The 20,437-nt window shown below is 36.1% G+C and overlaps 1 protein-coding gene across 9 annotated transcripts in view; it reads left to right on the top strand.

The window, feature by feature from the left end:
• Positions 1-20,437, top strand: part of LOC118272101 (pericentrin) — a 62,900-nt gene that overhangs the window by 4,072 nt on the left and 38,391 nt on the right. For 7 of the 9 annotated variants that reach the window (XM_035588438.2, XM_035588435.2, XM_035588436.2 and 4 more), the window contains 5 exons: positions 204-344; positions 679-771; positions 2,185-2,274; positions 7,030-7,137; positions 19,699-19,805. In XM_035588438.2, the coding sequence (XP_035444331.2) occupies positions 204-344; positions 679-771; positions 2,185-2,274; positions 7,030-7,137; positions 19,699-19,805 (539 nt within the window). The remainder of the gene's footprint in view (positions 1-203; positions 345-678; positions 772-2,184; positions 2,275-7,029; positions 7,138-19,698; positions 19,806-20,437) is intronic. The other 2 variants (XM_050693631.1, XM_035588439.2) reach the window with 1 other exon arrangement.

Genomic DNA, 20,437 nt, shown 5'->3' with positions numbered 1-20,437 from the left:
CTTGTAATGAGCCTACTGCTATATACTGGCACAATCCCAGACTCCATGCTACTATTGAGAAAGTTTTCAAAAAAACCGATTAAAGCCCAGTAGTACTTTGCCCGGCAATCGAACCCGAGACCCCTTGACGCACTTGCGACCACTCGACCAACGAGGCAGTCAAATTTTTACTCTGCTTACATTTTTATGATATTATTTCACAGTCGACTCAACTGGAGCAGTCGTTGAAGCATTTAAGCAAGAAGTATGAGCAACAAATAGACGAGATGAAGGCGGAGCACGTCGCCTACGTGAACGAGCTGCAAGCTACGCACAGGGAGGCTATCGCGTCTCTGGATGAACAGGTACATTCCTATATTTCTTGCAAAAAGATAGATGAGGATTTTTATGGGGTAGAAAGTCACTTTGTGGAAAGCAATCAGCGTTGCCTATAGACACTCGCTATACCGGAGGTGCATTAGGGCGCTACCGACCTTTGTGGGCAGGAGAGGGACATTGGCCTTTTCATAACTGAACTCACATGGCTTAACGTAACATAGGCGTTGTTTCACGTCGGATTTCCGTGAGGCAGTGTATCACTTTGGCCCATTCGTGCTGAAACATGACTCTTATGATCTTATGATAACATGGAATTCAAATTCTGAATTAGGTCTAAATGATTTTTTATGGACTTTTCAGATAACCCAACTGAAAGCACACATACAAACAGCGGAGAACACGGAGACGAACGTGTCTCTCTACCAACAGGACATTGACCTCGAGCTGGAGAAGGTTAGACCTATCTGCTAATATCTGTACATACGACCGCACATGAACCTACCCCAATCTGACAAACTTCATTAGATTTTCTACCTTATTTCTTCTGTAATAAAGTCGGAAATCGATTAAGCGGTCAGGGTAGGTTTATGTGCGTGACGTATGTACGTATCCGTCACTGAATGTCGTGCAGTGTGTCCCCGTTATATTTGATGTTGTGAACCTAACTTTTACCTATTTGTTGCTTTAATAACTCAATACGACAGAAATCTTTAAACAAAACCTTAAAATATTATTCTTGATGAAATGTTTCTGATCCTTAGCGATAGATGTCGCTAGCAGTTTGATTTAAACTTTTGTATAAGAACCTTTATATAGGCCTACTATCTGAATAGGCAGTGCTTAAGTACGCCGACATATTTGTTTTACTAATACAATGTTGTGTATATAACCGCATGCAGGGGAAAGACGTCCAAGCTTACGGTAGCCTGAGGTAATCTCTCCTGTGGCTGTTCAATCTTTCCTTCTTGATATTGTAAAATAGACCTTATGATCGGGACTATATTAATCAAAATTCAATGGCATAAAAATTTCTATATTCATTAATTCTGATTCATTGAATTCTGAACCTTATTTTGGGTTAATATACAGGTTATTATACTATCTCCAAAGATATAGTCCTGAGTCTAATCGAAAGAATGAGACACTGAAATGTGGCCTTAAAGCACATTAAAATATTGTAAATATCACAATTTAATATCACTTCTATGTACAAAGCAAAAAGGTCTAATTTTCTATAGCACATTTTGTTACTTATAAGGTTGAATAGCAAATGTAGGGTGGATGAAAACCAGTAATAGGATTTCTAATTATTGACCTCACAGTATCAATGGGGTTGTCATGTCCAATTAAGAATATATCTATATAGCCATTAAAAATAGATAAATTTATAAGCTACCTTACTGGTTGTATCTATAAATTATCATTTTTTTAAATGAAATCTAGGTACCGGTAAGTTCGGGTTACTATAGCCAGTTAGGGAAACTTTAACCCAAATTCTTCTTTCAATAGAACAAAAAATCCAAAAGAAATATTATTTTTTCATTAGTCCTATAAACCCGATCTTACGGTAGTTGTAGATAACAGTTTTGAAGTTAACTTAATAAAGAACAACTCCTGATAGTCCTAATCAAGATTTAAAAACATCTTCTCTTTACACACTGTTACAAAAACCAATTCATATTACTTTCTAAACCCACACAACCCATACATCTAAACTCAACTTTCATTCGGTGATAGACCATACCCACTACACCTCAGTTGTTATTCAACCACTTATTATAACTCATTCTGTCTCTCTCCTGCATGCTTGGAATGCCACTAACACGCTCGTGTGTGACTAAACGGCGCGTGACGTCATCACGGTAGAAGATGGAGGTGCAACTGGAAGCCAGGCTCGATGAGGTCAGGGATCAGGTCAGGCAGGAGGTGGTCAACCATCTGCAGGAGCAGCTGCAGGTATGTCTTATTGTTATCTTAGTTTGTTCGCTCACGACGGCGTATTGCAAGCGTATTAGTGCTTATGGGGACGTTAGTTACTAGTTTAAGCGAATGTATTTCAATATTAGCTTTTAACCGCGTTCCCGTCGGATAAAAGAAGGCTATGTGTTATTCTAGACTATCATCTATCGCTGTTCCAAATTTCAACGCGATCCTTTCAGTCGTTTTGACGTGGTTGTGTAACAAACATTCACATAAACACACAAACTTACAAAGATTTAAGATTAATGATTGATTTTCATATTCATTCAATTCACTAGTTTATGCAATTTATAAGAAGTTTAATGTGGCGACGAAGTGATATCGTAATGACAGTAACCTTAACGTTTTGCCCTCACCCTAAGTACGTAATGCACGCTTACAATACGCCGTCGTGTGTGAAAAAGCTTATTCTTCTATACCTCCCTCCCCCCTCGCAGTAGCATTTCTTCTAGCAATGAGTCAATGTAGCGGCTGCTTATAATTTAGATATGATTATGTTGGCACTGTTAGCAGACAGTTGGCCGCCGATATTTGAGCTCTAATATTAAAATGAACGATAAAATCTAATTTTGTACCTTATGCCTAAGCTTTTAAAGTTGTATTTATAAAAGCTAGCTTGCTTAGTGCTTATAATAAGTTTTTAAGCCAAAAATGTTGTGTCTAATTGACCCACGAGGAAATTAAATACAAAAATATCTATAATGTATATAATATTAATATTTTGTAAATAGTTCGTTCTACGATTCCATTCAAACGATTCTCTTACACAATACTTTGACACAAATACGTTTACATAAAATGTAAATAGGTATATGAACGCTGACGTTTATTACAAATTCACTAACTAAAATACACATAAATATTTTATGGAGTCCTAAACTAACTGGAGTATTCCACTGATTCACTTAACCTATATATTCCGTACTGAATGGGCACAAAGACTTTCTCAAAAGTCATTTGGGTTATCTTGTTAAACACTTCGAATTTCTTCCGAAAATCTTATTTATTTGGGTTACACAGCTTTCGGTTTGGTGTTGGTGTGGTGTATTGTTATAATATTTCAGCTCATTTTATAGTCATTTTTTAAGGACGGAAAATCAGCCAATGACTTCTCCCGCCTTGGGCGAGGTGAGAGGGAGTGTTAGACTCTTACTGACTAAAAATCACCCCGTTCCTACTCCTGCTTTTCGAGCCGGAGCCCCATTAACTCGCTAGGCAGTCCGCAGTCATGTTATAGTCCTAGAAATCGAAATTTTATTGCGCTTTTGCAGTCAAAAAGACGACCACGAATATTAGCGTAGTGTATAAAAAAAATTAACACTGTTACCTTGGTTTATCCACTGACTATTCCCTCGGAGAAACCATCTTGTGTATCTTCGTTATATTTTACGACTGATATATCGATTTAGATATTGTTTTCAATCGCATTTTAGTGAACACATCTGTGTATCATCAATCCAGTTACTTATCGATGAAACTGCTTTTATTTGCAATGTTCCGTAGTAACTCGTAGTACGAGTATGTAGCTGCCCTGTGTGTCCAAGTATTGGCCTGGTGCCATCTCGGTACTCCATTAATAAATACGCGGCCGACGCACTAGGCGGCGTGGCCTATCGCTCGAATAGACCAAGGCTCACCACTTGGAGGGAACACACTTCCCCCTTGAGGTTATCTTGTTAAAAAATAAATAAACAAGCAATATTATCCTTTATCCCAAGTGAAAGTGTTATATTTTCCTTTGTGATGTGATTTTTGTTTCCTTATTTTTTGTGGATTGAAGGACAATGACATCTATTAGTGTTTTCCAAGATACTGTGAGATAGTGGTTTATGACATTGCAGTTATTAATAGTTTGAGTTAATTTTTGTGTGTGTTCGAACTGTTTATAATGTGAAATGCCTGATCGTAATCATTTACCATTTTACAAGAGACGTGTAAGTTATATATATTTTTATATTTCACAAAAAAAAAAACATGTGTTTAGTCTAGATACTAAAGCGCAGGGTAACTGCTTAAAGAAAACACTGCTGGTTCTCTTGTTTTTCAGTCTGCCTGTCTGTCTGTAATAGAGTCTAAACAGAACACAGTTTCATTTATCATATTGGGTTTTTTAGAAACCTTGTGGTATCTGTTTTTTTTATCCAATCTATCAAAAACAAAAACTTCCTAGTCTGTTTTATAGTTTGCGTTTTGGCAGTATTGTGTAATATTATCTGGAGTCTGGACAGCCGATAGTATTTCTATTTTGTTATAATTTTTTAATACATGCATATGCACTGCCTATAAAAGTGTGATAGTTACTACAATAGAGGATCTTACAGGCGATTCTTTAGAGATTAAATAGACTACATATTAGATAAAATACACAATATGGTTTCAACAATAAACTGAACTTTATAATTTGCAGCTCGTAAACAGTAAATGAGTGGTAATATCCCGAATAGTTAGACGTTCTATATTTTTCTTTGCCAATTCCCGACTTCCAGTCCAGATTTAACTTGGTTTCCCGCCGACGTCGGCGCCTTACTGGTATTTGAGAGGTCGCCAGTTCAAATCCAATTCTTGTATTGTTTCGTTATTTGATTTTCAAATAAGTTTTGGAACGTTGGTAAATAAATATGTTTTAAAATATACAGTGCATTTCGATTTGAAGGTATAGGTAGAGGTTACTGTTGAATGTTAGTCTTTTGTCAAACATCAGACACAATCTAAGACTTTGAGATTGTACTGAAAAACTAATGTAATTTCTTACAAATAAAGTATGAGCTTACGCGATACTGGCAGGTGTTTATGGGATGAGTGACGTCTTATGAATACTTCACCGACGTCTTGACCTAATTCTCATTGATTTATACCACATACTCTCTCATAAATAAACATTCAGTATATTTCTTCTGTTTGAGAGAATAAAAAAAAAGAATCTGTAAATTTCCACTTCTATTCTTCACTATGAATTGTTAGCTCGTAGAGAAAAAAAGCTTAGAAGGCGTAGGGTGCTTTTCCACCAGAGATGTGCTATGTAGCTATACTGCGAGGATATAATAGCTAAGCTGTGAAACTATGTGACCGTTTCCACTGATAATAAGCTATGTAGCGGTGTGAATAAAATGTTCAGCTCGAGTAAGCAGTGTATCGATAGTATGTAAGCCATCCACAGCACACATCGATAGCACGCATCTTTCCATATAAAAAAAAACATATCTTACTTGAGTCCGTTCCACCAGTGCTAACCTAGGTGGAAAGCATCTTTAATTTAACACAAGTTTTCGTTATAGGTTTAAGGAACTGATATTAAAAGATCGTCTTATATTATTATTTATAAAAATCAGCATAGCGACGCAACAGTATTACTCGCATTAGAAACAAAAATAAAAGAAGTGAAAAAATTACTCACTCGATCTATAAATATTCGCGCAAGTACAGTCATCGTCTGCAGTTCATCGCCATTTACAAATATTGTCAATCCGTCCCTGGCATGTTTCCAGACTATGGAAGTATAGGCGACATTTTTCGCGTCTCTGACCTCATTTTTAGCTCCACGCTGTCTCCAAACTCTACACTTTTTTCTTAAGGGAATACTTAAGTGGGTCAACGATCTGATGAGAAGTTTGTACTTGGTTTATTTATTTATGAAAAGATTTTTGGCCATGTTTGGTTTGAATAAATTTATGAGTTCTCATATGTAGGTTCAGCTAATTTGATTTAGCTTCATTATGATAATGTTACTAATGATAATTATTATCGTAATGTAGGTATTATCATTGTCACTTAAATTTAGAATGCTTGTTCAAGCTATTTAGGTAACTTCTGGTTAAAATATCTCCTCTAAATACTAATGTATTCGTAATAAACTTCTCAACAAACAAATGCTAAACAAAAACAAATTCCACAAACAAGCAGACGTGACTAACTTAGCGTCTGGTTTTAATATTAGAGAATGCACCCTTTGTACGGAACACTAAACATATACCGGCTTAATTATCTCGTTGATCGGTGTAATTTACTTCAATACCATTAACTAATAAGTTAAACAAACAATATTAAATATAGGAACGAATAAAGGAATTAAATCGTTAAGTAATGAGTTGAAAACATCATTATACTCCTTTTGTTTAGACAAGTAGTGTTTGGCTATCAATCTGTGTGATAAGGGGTCAAGAGTGGCACTGATCCAGTAGTGTATGTTCCTTGTGCGGGTGCAGTCTCATATCGAGTGATATTCTTGGAATATTTTATTATTTACATGTACATGTGATTTATTGTGACTTGTGATTGCTTCGTCTGCTTACTACGGATTTTACATTGTGCGAAGTTCTAGGGATATTATGGGAGATTTATTTGTAAGTTTGTTGTTGTTTACATGTATTAAGATCGCGCTGTTATGTGTAAAAGTCTGTGTATATGGTTATCTAGCGTGGTGGTTAATAAGACCATATACAATCGGTCTGATTTTGGTTAATCTCTTTTTGTTTTGTGCTTCAGTATGTTCTTCAAAGTTTGACCCTTTTTCGCACTTACATACAAAACAGTTCAACATGATGCAATGTAATCAAGAGACATATTATGCAATGACTTATATCGTCGTAAAGAATATGTCTGTACTGTATGATAACAATAACAACATTGTAGAGAAAGCAACTCTTCAATACGCGAGACAAGTTAATTTATAACACTGTGTATATACCAACTTAATACTTAGTATATACAACTTATTGATTCATCTTCTCCCAGGTTCTACTCTCCGACCCTGATGCTGAGGTGTCTAGCTGGCCGCTGGAGCTGGTGGCTCTAAGGGACAAGATACATGGAGAGACCGCCAAGTCGCAAGCTGAGAAGGAGGTAAGATGAAACTGCATATTTTGTTAAAAGACTGATTTTAACCTCTTATCTGCTGGTATATGAGATACTATAGCAAAAACATTGTGTCTCGCGTAAATCTACGTACGGCATGCAACAGGTTAAGATAACAGTTTTTGTTGGGACACTACCATAGCAAAAATGTTTACTTATTGAAAATTTAAACCATACATGGTTATGGTTTATCACCCTGTTGACTTTCAACTTGTACCAAATGCGTAGAAAGATGTATACTTAATGTAAATCATGTCTTAAAACTTTTGTCTTAAAAGAACACTAACGAAACACTTGCTAACTTAAACCACACATTGAAATCGTACCATTTATTCTCATTCTCACAAGAATGTGCACAAAGTCACAATTCACCAAAACTATTTACAGATTGTAGGGCGAACGATGCATTTTGTATTGACAGTGAAATACGTGCATTTGCCCTAAACCCAGTACCTATATACATATAAATGTATGTATACTATGCACATAGGTGTAGGACAACTCCTGTGACCCACTTAGTCTGCTTTGTCGGGAGCGCGACTGATATAGTTTATTTATAGTATACCTTTATGTCACGTGCAGAAACACTATTTGTAAAGGTATGCTTGCTGTACGCAGAGGAAATCGGTTGCTCTACTATTCGATACAAATATGATGGGTATGACCTGGGTGTCTTCAAAGCCCGAGTGAATAGATTGCTTATGAGCAGACGTGCTTCATCGTAGGCCGCGTCATCACTTACCATCAGGCGAGGTAGCGGCCAAACGTCTTCCCAATTAACATAAAAATAAAAATGTTGCTTGTTTACCATAGCAACCGTCATAAGGCGTGCGTTTAAAATATTAGGTTCAATAATTTCATTACTTATGAAATTAGAGTATTAAATAATGGTGTATTCTTTTTGCTTATTGACTTATTAATAATTAAATGACCTGCACATAATGTGCTGTTTACTATATTAACTGTTTGTTAACCATATCATGTAGCATAATTAGTAATTTACTTTAACTATGTTATCAACAAAGATGAATGTACCTATGTCTTCTTCAAAAATGTATTTTTTTATCACTTGTGTGTATCAGCGCATATGTAAAATAATAAATGCATTGTAATGGAAACGTGCATCGACCTGCCCAATTAGGTGTACTTCATACCATTTTGTCTAAAAGGTCATTCGATATCGTTTATTTACTTGCACTGGCACCTCATTAACATCAAAGAGTAGCAGTAATAAGCTTTATGACTAACTCCAATTACAAATACGAATATATTCCACAACATAGTAAAGAATTTAAATAATTGCTCAAAGTCAAAGTCAAAGCATTTATTTAAATTAATCCTTAATTAGGCACTTTTGAAACGTCAGATTGAATTGTCTGTCAGTCTATATGTTAGTGAAACTGTGGTCATTCCAAATTGTAGCTTCGAATGTCGAAGAACGAGAAAGAAAGTCTATCGTTACTCTTTACAAAAAATATGTTGTTTTTTACAATCTCCTCCTCTCCTATGTGTGAGAACAATGTAACGACAATACAGCGTTTAAAATTTCAAAATTGATAGGACTACAAGTCAGTTTTATGTAGAAAAAAATAAAAATATCGAAAGACAATTATATAAAATATAATTAGATGTAGATACATCTCTTGTAATATTTTTGTCACAACGGCCGCTTCTATAAATCCCGTGGCCGTCCAATAAATTCCCATGCACTTAGACAACATGCTCTATAAATACGAGCCACCCTCGGATTCCCTCGCCATGACTGGCCCACTCGTACCGAACCAACGTTTTAGTCTACAACACTTTTTGTTCGTGTTCCTGTTAATTAAAGTAACGTAAACGTACGCGTTTCTGTTCTTTTGATTGTCCAGTGAGAATGGACGAAAAGCGACTTGGATATTAAATAAGTAGATGTGTTTGGTGTACGATGTTAATGTCTTCTCGTAAAAGCTAAAAGCTCAGGCGATTTTTGTGCTAGACATTGGTGGTTCGCTTTATTTATATTGTGGGAGTCGACATATAGCAACCAGATTGGCGATATATTAAAGAAGGGCAAAATTAAAAGTACCCTTAACCGACGAGCATGTATGAAAAGACTGATGACTGTTGATGAAGTGAAAGAAGTATGTAACATTCGTAGCAACTGGCGTTCCACTGTCTCAGTCTACCCCTGAGAGACAGGCGTGAACTTATGTATGTATGGAGTCGAATTCAAATAGAATTAATTAGAACATAGTAAGATAGATAAACGTATGACAACATCCTAGTAGGTTAGAAGATTTATGGTACTTTTCACAAGTATGCTTTTGCTCTGAGCTTCACGTCTTTAACGTATATCTGAAGTGTTGAACATTAAGGCAGCCGTGAGGTATTGAAAATTGCCTTATTATCGTCATAAGTGGTACATGAATAATGTGCAAACTACGGATTGCGGTAGTGCGTAATGCAGAAATAGTGGAGATCAGTAGCCTCGTGTGCAGCGACCCGGTAACCTATATCCCTAGGATGTTCCGGATAACTTGCACACTCTGTATTTATTGTGTAGGAATTGTAACACGTAGGTAATGTACTTAGGACTTGTTTCACAATGTCTGGATAGCCGCTATGTATCAGATAACTTTGGTTTGTATGCACTATCTGTCACGTAAGTTTATCAGGCACTTATATCAAGGAGGTGAAACGGGCGCTTCGTATACCTGTTTGAAATGTAAATACGTACAACTTCTGTGAATGAAAATATAGACATATCTAGGAAATGAAGAATAAATAATTCAACTAACCCTGTAAACTTTGTACCGCCTCAAACATTTTTTTTCTCACCTTTTAATCTGATTTGGAGTTCCACAAATAATTCAAGACCAAAATTTGCCAAATCGGTCCAGCCATTCTCGAGTTTTAGTGAGACTAACGAACATCAATTGATGTTTATCTTTATAGATAATTGTGTAAAATCGTAATCACAAGTAATCACGACCAAATACATATAGAAAAACTTTCGTTTCGTCCAAAAAGTTGTATGTATTACATTCATCACACAAAACGTAAACTAAACCGAAATTCACACTGACACCTGTCACATCCCATTTCTCTAGAAAAATTAGTCATAAACGAAATCCTAGTTGCATTGTGCATACGCTGATGGATTGGGAGCGACGTACCGAGTTGACTGAACCGCATTCTAATTTTACTGTGTAACATTTATTTACTACGCGCCCGCGCAGCCCAATCAAATGTCACGTGACATATTATATTAGCGTCAACTTTATGATGGAAGCTCTTGTTTTGATTGGACGTCTAGTCTTCCTTGTGTCTATGCCAATTCCATTTTGAAGGTCAGTTGTTGCAGTTTTCATGCACAAATACATACTTGTATTATGTAATGAGTAATATATCAAGTGCTTATTTGCTTGTTATTGTTAAAGATAGATGGACATTGGCATCTAAATAGGTACTCTTATTATCTTGTGCGTATTGATAATTGTTTATATATAATTCAAATGCATTCCCTTTTTATTATATCCTACTATTATTATAAATGCTAAAGATTGTACGTCTGTTTGTTTGTTACTCCTTGACACAAAATCTGCTGAAAGAATCGGGTTGAAATTTAGAACAGAGGTTCTAGACCATAATCAGTCTAGAATAACACAGGGAACGCGGCCAAAGCCGCTAGAAGAAACTAGTTTATCATATTTTCAGTTGTAAAAGAAAGTTGATCTCTTGTATATTTACTCAGTCAACACAGAAAACATAAAAGGGAATCTGTGTTGTGATAATGTAGTCATCAGACGTAGCAGGTGGTCGTGCTCGTAAGGTGCATCGTAAAAACGTTCAGGCGCAGTGGAAAAAGTTCGCTGTTCGTTTATTTTAGAACAAGAGTACAGCCGAGAATGCGGCATTACTTCTCGCACGTAAACACTGCACTAAACGTGCATTATAACCCTTTTATATCCACTAAATACTGCATCTAGTTTCCGTTGTCAAGGCATTTTCGACCTTATTGTATTTGATATTAAAGTAGCAGATTGTATAGTCGTACCTGTCATATTAGTTAGCAGTTAAAATTCGTTACGATTCGTGCTTGATTACGAGTGTTCCCGTTTTGGTGTATTTTACGAAATAATTCGGTAATATAATTTAACATTTTACTTAATTATGTATGATGCAAACTTTAAACAAAGTAATACAGGGTCACCTGTAAAATAATAATGCAACGTCACACCTTTTATCCCCGAAGGGTTAGGCAGAAGTGCACATTATGGCACGTAATGCCGCTATACACTGCACACCTACTTTTCACTATTTGTGTTATATGTCCCAAGTAATTGGGGGTAACTCTACTGCCATACACTGGGAAAAAATCCAGATTCCGTGCTACTCCTGAGATATTTTTGAAAATCCGAAAAACGCCCAGTTTTACTTTGCCCGACCCGGAAATCGAACCCTAGACCTCTTGTCCGGCAGTCGCACTTGCGACCACTCGACCAACGAAGCTGTCAATAGCCTGTAAAACAATATCAGGTTTTTGTAGTTTTACAGTATCAGTGTAGATAAGATCAAACCCCCCATTCCCTATAAAGCCCTAGTAGTTCAGTTATCGTCCATTGACCCACATAAATATTGTAATTAATTAGTTATCGGTGTAACATTACCGGATGCGCTGGTCACTGCAAGCGTAACGCGCGTCCGGGCCAGCTTCCCTTTGCCATGCATTTGCGGTTCTTTCTACATACAGTCAAAGGAAATATGGTTCACCTATAAGACTGTTGATTTTTCTTGAATCTTTGACTAAATAGACATTTTGCAATCAACCGCCTGATGATCACTACAGTTACTGCCTCGTGGACAGTTTTCATTGCTTGCGGATGCATGCATTCGTCAAATGACGCGTCGCCTGTGGCGTTAAAATAACTCTTATTTTTCTAAACAATACTCTGTATTATTTATCATTCTGAGGCGTAATGATTTTATTTATTCTAATAATAAAAATTACATTCCTCCATAACACTTTTTGCACATAAAACCCGATGGTTATCTTATCACGGTGTCATCGGTCAATGACCCGACCTCCCTAAGTGCTGAGCGATGGTTCCGTGTTTACTTTTCACATGGAACTTATTTCTGTGTTAAGAGATTAGTTGTATGCCAATATGGTGTTGGTTTAGTGCTTTATTTGTGCAATTGTTACTTTTCTATGCATGTCATCGCATGCCAATATTGGCTAGTTTACTCAATTCCCCAACAACCCTTAAATTAAAACCACCAAATGGCTGGCAACGCATTTGTAACACCTCTGGTGTTTCATCAGGTGATCCGTCTGCTCGTTTACCGACTTATACCATGAAAAATAAGGTAGTATAGATGGTACCATACAAGCCTGATCAGAGAATTCAGAGTATCATCCATGGATGATGCTCTGCTTCAGCTGTATTCTTTTGAATAAAAATGAAAAAAACATTATCTTGATTGTCATGTTATTTTTTTATTGAGCACTAGGCCTTTGACTGCTAGTTGGTACTATTATTTTAACCATGGTGTCGAACATACATAGCATCACGTGTTCTTATGTCATTTTATACGACTAGAATTTATAATGGGTCATCTAGGATTTTTTCCTTTTGACTATGTATTTGCTTTGTTTGACTAAAGTGACTGATGGTCAAGTCAATGAACTGATTAAAGAGGAACCAAGGAAGTACGGTTTATGTACATTAGTATTTCATTTCGTTAAATTAATCATAAATCATTCTTGGTCTGTCAAACTCTCGATGAAGGCGTCAAAGCCTAAGGATCAGCTCAATTAATAAAACGAACTTCAGTTTTGTTACACATAGTGTTATTATATAAGCTATACTAATGGAAATTGTATTACAACATAACATTTCGCAAGTATTTCCCCATACCTTCCATTCCAACACCACTACCACAGACACCCGGCTCTTCATACTGAACACGCCACATTCGCTAATGTTCCGCAGCACTCGAGATAAAGATGCAAACACACTTTCAACCCTGAGTGCTCCGGCTGACCTATTTATCTATGAATCTTCGCGTTATCGCTCTTGTCCCAGTAAAAGTAAAGTTGATCCAATACGTGAGCCAATTTCTAAATGGAATCCATTACTGATATTAGTATAGCTATGCGGAATTACAAGTATTAATGCATGTGCTAAATACTCAGATGTCGGACTATAGACAAGTTATGAGACAATATGCCAGACACGTTCGCGACACGCTGTGGAGAAATGTCAGTTTTATGTAGATTGTATTATTTGCATATGTCAGCTCCTTAGATTGGAATGATGGCATTTCATTTGATATAATCTTAAACAGTAGAAAAAGAGGCATAGGACACTCTCTAATTTCAATAAGACACTGTGCTCAGCAAAACAGTCATTTTAAAACGTCACACACAATGCAGCTGTCATTCTATGCACCCAAGATGACTCAAGTCCACCATAGCAATGATGAGCAATGTCAGGTCATTGCTCGTTCATTTCCTATAACCACCATTAAGTAATTAAGATCCTTTCCCATAGTTACTTGGGCGGAACGTCAGTAAGACTTATTGGAGAAATTACGATTAACCAATTAACCAGTTGAAAAAGTTTTTATAACCGACTGGTGAGAATTGAACACAAAAGAGAAAAATGTGTTAATTTTTTGAAACTCTGATCTGAATCATATTAACTATACGGCAATAAGGCACTATATTATGCTAAATTTAAACTAAAAAATCACTTATTTTTTCACCAATATTTTACTTAAATTATGGACTACGATTAGCTGCGGTTTTTTAAAGTATTAAAATCTGGAGAATGAGTAATGCCGTGAATCAGTGCAAAAAGTTAGTAAAATGTATTGGTAGGTATTTGCAGTGAGTCATCGTAGGAGGCGTAGGACACATAAGGGTGAACGATGTCGAAATATTGTACCTAAATAATATGGCCTATAAATCTATATGCAGTTTGGAAATATTGCTCATAAAATTCATACTTTCCTAACTTTCATAGCTTTATAATCCATACATGTTTGCTTATTAGAAGGTAAAGGAAATTCCTCGTAAAAGTTCAGACGTGTCTCGATGCCAAACACCATAAGTTGGATAGTATAAACAGAATATAAACGTACCTACGTGTACGTGTGTTCTGTATATTACCGTCCGAGATCGCGGAAGAATCTGCCCTTTAATAAATATTGCTTTTGATATGCTTCCCTATGGATATTTGTTTATCGTAAAAGTTGTATCGTTCATGGAAAACTGTTCGGGTAAATGTTTATTACATGCCCTAAAGTCTTTATCACAATCTGGCACAAATACAACGATCCTCACAGAGGTTTCACAACCGGGTACCACATCAATAAACTTCTATATTAAAACTGAACAAAATAATATTTTATTTGCAGTGTATACCCGAATCTATTTGCTACCTTTTTGCTTTATTCGTTGCGTATTTTACTAATACTAAATGCACCATCAACATTCAATACAAAGTAATGTAATGAATCTCCGTAAAACATGGCGACCGAGACATTGCAATCACCCCTTACCGTCCAAGATTAGCGAAAAACAAAAGATGGAGACCACACCGCAAGCTTGTTTCACGGCGAACTCCCGCCCTTATCCTGTCGCTATAAAACGGCAGAGAATCTAAAAATACATTGTGGACATCCGGCCTCTTCATATGGACTTTTTTCTTAATTTTAGACATAATTGGTTCTAATAAAGTCGGTGTACCGCGTAGGTTGACTTCTCAGAGACTGGCTGGTGACCGTTGGACAGATTTGAATTTGAATTGTGAACAGGTTTACTGTTCTGACGACCGTTAAAGCAGATGAGTGTGAATTGGATGTAGTACAATGTCCTACGGTTGTTCCTTAATCACATTAACAGGGCAGACTCTACGTACTACACATCCGTCTGCTAGAATGGGGTTAAATATGTCTCACTTTCGTAATTTCCTAGCGCCATAGCCGACTATGAACATCCTATTGTTAAAATTGTATCGAGTTCTCTTTGATATTAAATACGCATAAAGTTTATGATGCCATTATTATTATTCATATTTTAGCTTTACGCATGGTGTCGAAACATGCTTTGGTTTTATAATTTAACGTACTGATTTTCCTACAATATTTTCCTTCACGTGTTTATAGCCCAATAATATAATTTATAGTGTTGATCCTCGTTTCAACTGATCGATCAAAGTAGCCGTTGTAAATCTTTATTGAATTAAGCTGGATGAACAGCTCCATCCGTTTATGGTGTCAAGAGTATAAATCTGATGCTTGATACAAGTCCTTCTCATGCATATCAAGTTCTGGTTGGTTCTACATGTGTTCAGTATCTAGTATGGTCGGTCTATCAACACTCCTTTGTTGTGGTTATGTCATATAATACACAAAAATCTGTCTGTCTATGATGTTCAATTCATAGAATCTCTTTTCTGAACTGAACAAAATTGTGGAGGGGTTGATAAGAAAAGTTCGATAAACAATAAATAAATATACCGCGTGTTTATATACAAACTTTTATTTAGTATACCTCCCGCTTACCTGCATTTATAAGTCGATTAACTCTGCAATAAGCTCAATAAAACCTCACGCATCGCCACAATAGATAAATATTGACAGTTTTACAGGCCAATCAAACACGAATTCTAAATCTCGTAGCCATTAAACAAACACAATGATATAAACAAACAAGTGCTTTCAGTACAGCGTCGGACGCTTTCCGCGACGGTCGTGTCCTGCGCACACGCGGTTCTAGTGACGTCATTTACGCGGGAGAAAAACGCGCGTACTAATTTCAACTCAATTGTGACAATATAAGGTTGATTTCAGTTTGGATTTGTGTCTGTTTTAGACATGTGAGATGTAATTGACCGTTAGGCTGTGACCGTTTTTAATTTGTGCATTGAATGATTAGGCTAATGTGATATATTTTGGGTGCAGTTCGATTTTCTTAGAATTATAAGAGGAAACTGCAACTGCTCAAAATAGAGTTGTGTAATGTTATTATCGGCTTGCGGTTTGCGTGTGGAATTGTTTTGTGTTTCGTGTGTATAAGGATATTAGGGTATTTTAAATAAATTGATACCAATTTAATAGTCATAATGTTTTAAAAATTCTAAAATTATTATTTCATACTTTGCTTGTAACCTAAAAAACCAATCTTATACTGTAAACATGAAAGAATTATACAGAATTACAGACTAAACAAAGTCTTGGAATAGTCTACCACTGGAAAAAATCATCATTTTAATAATAATCTAGCCGAATATAAAAATCTAGGGCGCTAGAAACGTTTGTTGAAAACTTGGTTCCGTGCTCCATCCCTATTCAAGTATGCTAAACATTTGTTTATCCTAGGAATCTGTGTCCCATTTTAAGCCTGTCTACACTTAGATATTTAAAAATAAATATTCCCCTTGTGTTTCGTCCTATTTTCGAGTTGGACTGCACATTTTATTTCATCCAAATGTAAGCACTAAGCATGTGCTAGATCGACACACTTCGTGAAGTATTAATATTTAGTATCTACGTGTTTTGCGTGCAAATGTGCACATCATTTCTATTAGGATATTACAAGGTCTTTCAAATGTACTGTTCACCTTTTCGTTTTAGAAATTCTTTATTTAGAGATTTGTAAATTCGTCCATTCACCCTGTCATGACTCGCTGTTCTTGTGTTATTGTGGAGGTGGTGTTTTGCGTCATGATCATACATGCTTTTCCAAGTGTATTATCTATAAAACAACAATGACTGTCACTATAGAGCTTTGTATAAATAATAAACTTAATTGTTTTTCTATTTTATTCCGACTTCAAAACTCCTTAATTTCACTTTAGAATTTAGCTTACCCTTGTTTCTCTTACGAGTGTCTTGGTACTTGAAAATCAACATTTACAAATATTACCAAACTTCAATACTGAGTACCAGCTCCCCATACACTACACTTACTAAAAAGCAGGAAATAAAAACCGCGGCAACAATTTAAATCAATTACTACTTACTATAAAAATTCCCCCTAACTTGGACACAATAGAATCTCTCCTGCCCCATTGAACACAGTTCAATCGATCCCTCCGAGTTTGTGGCACGTGAAGCTGTGTTTACATCGCACAGCTTCATGAGAGAAATTAAATTAAAAAAAAGTTGCCCTACACTAGGATTTTTTCCTGTGTTGTGGGTGCGTTTGCAAACACACATCACAATTAAAGATTATCGTTATGCTTTTTATCCCTGAAGGGGTAAGCAGAGGTGCACATTATGGCATGTAGTGCCACTGTACAATGTACACCCACTTTTCACCGATGGCGTCATAATTCCCATGTAATATTGTGCCCTCACTCAGACCTGGAACCATAGTTTGCAGATCAAACAGAGTTGTTGAGTGTGGAAATCAAACCCGCGACACGTTACACAGCAGCCAGTTTCATATCCACTGCGCCAACCGTGCTCTCAAATTAATAAGGAGCGTTGAACTTGACATTTTAATGTACCCCTAGCGACGCCAGATGCTGGTATTCTAATGTTGGTACTTTCATTAGATGTGGGTATTGTGCCAGATGGCAGGGCGCACGTGTGGCCAATATCACTTACGATAGTGTACACTCTTCCTCTCTTCCTAAGTGATATAGTCCACTATTCATCAGTTCTCTCATTACTCTTTATTGTTCCCAAATCTCCATGCCAGTTTTTAAAATCGCGTTTGTATATGCCTTCTTGGGCTAAGTCAATTTCTTGTTCATCGTTTACTGAAAGTCTATTGGAAGCAGAAGATAATTCATAACAATGAATTAATTTTTGTAAATAGGCTACAACATACCACTTATACGGCAGGTCGGCATTTCCTAACGGACCACTCTGAGAAGAAATACGGAAACAAAGTAGACATCCAATATCCTGATTTTGATTTTGACCCATTTTTAATATGGCAATAGAAATCAGGTTAGATTCTTCTTTACAGAAAGAAGTACCTACAGCGGTACTTAATTAGTGTAAAACACAATTAGAAATGAATCAAATAGTAATTAAATTACTCATTTCCTTGGAAGTAACACCACCAGTTTCAATTATCGCATCAATATTGTACTAAGTAATTACTGCCTCATTACAACGAGCACTCCCGTTTGTTCTCCCCTCATTATCAATCCCATACAATAAGCAAACACTGCAACTTACCATCGTCACTTGTTCTGCTTTATAACAGACAATAATATAAACCTTATTGTCATTACAATAGAGGTGTTGACGTTTTATTGAACACGTGCATCCGTCTGCCCACACATGGCTATATTTTTTTCTTTGCGTTATTTTTGTACGCAGCTGGATTTGTTCTGTGAGGGTAGTATGATATTTTTGTGACTGTAACCTACTCGTGGTGATGTAAGTGGTGCTCCTTCTTTCTTCTATTTAAACGGTGTATGACGTAAAGATGTAATAAATTTTATTTTCTATTGAGGTCGGCTCCCAATTTTAACCTTGGTGATCTAATTCTGTCGTTTCTAATGATTTTAAACAAAGTCTGTACTGTATAAGAAATAGTGTTATTGAAGTTGTTTTGTTGTTTGTGTATGAAACTCAGTGGTATTGACGTAAATATTCACAGTGAGTGCTTGATATTATAGCTAGGGAATTTGTCTATTGAATGCGTTTAAGAATTCATCTCGTTTGAATAGTAAATTCGTCTGCACTTTCGTCGCTCTTCTTAAAACACGCAATGCTAATTTAACACATACAAAAATTCAGTATTTTCGCAATAACAAATTGTCAATTAATTCCAAGATAACAATCTACCGGTACTCGTATTATACGCGAACACAGACGGTATTCATAAAACAAAACGAATTAACATAAGGCGACACTAACCTCAAACATTAATGAAAGGATGTTGAGAAAAACTCGTTTCAAGTAACGTAAACTCATGTCAATGTATTTACTTGCAAATATTCTATCTACAACGGAACTACGGAAACTAATTTAAAGGAATTGTACAATATTCCGTATTAGTTTATTCTACAAAACAATTTCCTTTAAATTCTAAATGATTCCCAATTTTCAGACTTATTTCCAACAGTTTATAGTCGAGTTTAGATTGACATTGAACACCGAGTGCATAATGTGTGAATTAATGTGTTTTTATAAAAAAGTGTTGGTATCAAAGTGTACATTACTCAATGAACTAAAGACATAGTGTGTGGTTGACAATGTGATTCCATCATGGTGATTTTGAGAAAGTTTATGGTACGTTTTCATTGTTTGTTGACGTCTAATAAGTTATTATATTTATAACTAGTTACACGGTCTGTGAATTAGTCTTAGTGATAGCTGTTGTTTGTTCTTTGTGTGTAATATTAAATCAAATCAGCTCATTTCCATATAAACTTTGGTGGAATAAATATAAAATTGGAAATATGTACATTTAAAATGTCCTGTAGCCTACGAAAATTTGGTACTGGATTTGTTTCGAATAACTCAAAGTAATTTAGAACTTGTTTTTATAGTGTTAAGACTTATATTAAACGTGTATTTTTTTGTCAACAGTGTTCAAGTCTTCGCGACGAGTTATCCGTCGGCGAAGACAAGTGGAAACAACGGCGTAACCTCAGCTTCGACCAGAACAGACAATTGGAGGAGGTTACCAGAGAAAGGTGAGCATCCTAATCATTCCTTTATTTTCGTATTAGACCGGACTACAGATGGCACCCAGTAGGGCTCAACTGCCTGATCTCCGGCTCGAAAAGCAGTAGGAACGGGGTGGTTCTTAGTTAGAAAGAGTCTGACACTCCATCTCGTCTCGCTCTAGATGCTTCATCTTCATATAAGAACCAGAACATGAGCATTAGGTACAAAACAAATTATTTCGCCGCATCCTTTATTGAAAAATTTGTACTCCCGCACGTTTCACCTGTTGCAGACTCCTGTTGAACGTGACTATGTTTTATGATACAAAAAAAAAGTAAAAGTCCATAGGTTCACAAATATTCAAGTAATTAAAGTTTAAGAAGGAAATCTAGTTTAGTATTCGATAATTTGTAATTACTATTTGAGACTAGTTAGTAGTTAGTTATGCTGAATAATGCTCGTAATGTCTATTCATGTGGCTGGAATGTTGGTCCGCGCGAACCTTGACCCTGACATAGGCAGGACAATCAGAAGAGACCTAGCCGTGATTCAGTATGTGGGAATAAAATAGGGACTCATTTATTTGATTGAATGATTCCATTACATTCTACAGGAGCTACAGTTTAGTACTTCCTCATTTAGAAGGATGGATACAATT

This window comes from Spodoptera frugiperda, chromosome 5 (genome assembly GCF_023101765.2).
Source record: "Spodoptera frugiperda isolate SF20-4 chromosome 5, AGI-APGP_CSIRO_Sfru_2.0, whole genome shotgun sequence".
NCBI classification, from domain to species: domain Eukaryota; kingdom Metazoa; phylum Arthropoda; class Insecta; order Lepidoptera; family Noctuidae; genus Spodoptera; species Spodoptera frugiperda.
This window is presented reverse-complemented; position numbering and strand designations above follow the sequence as displayed.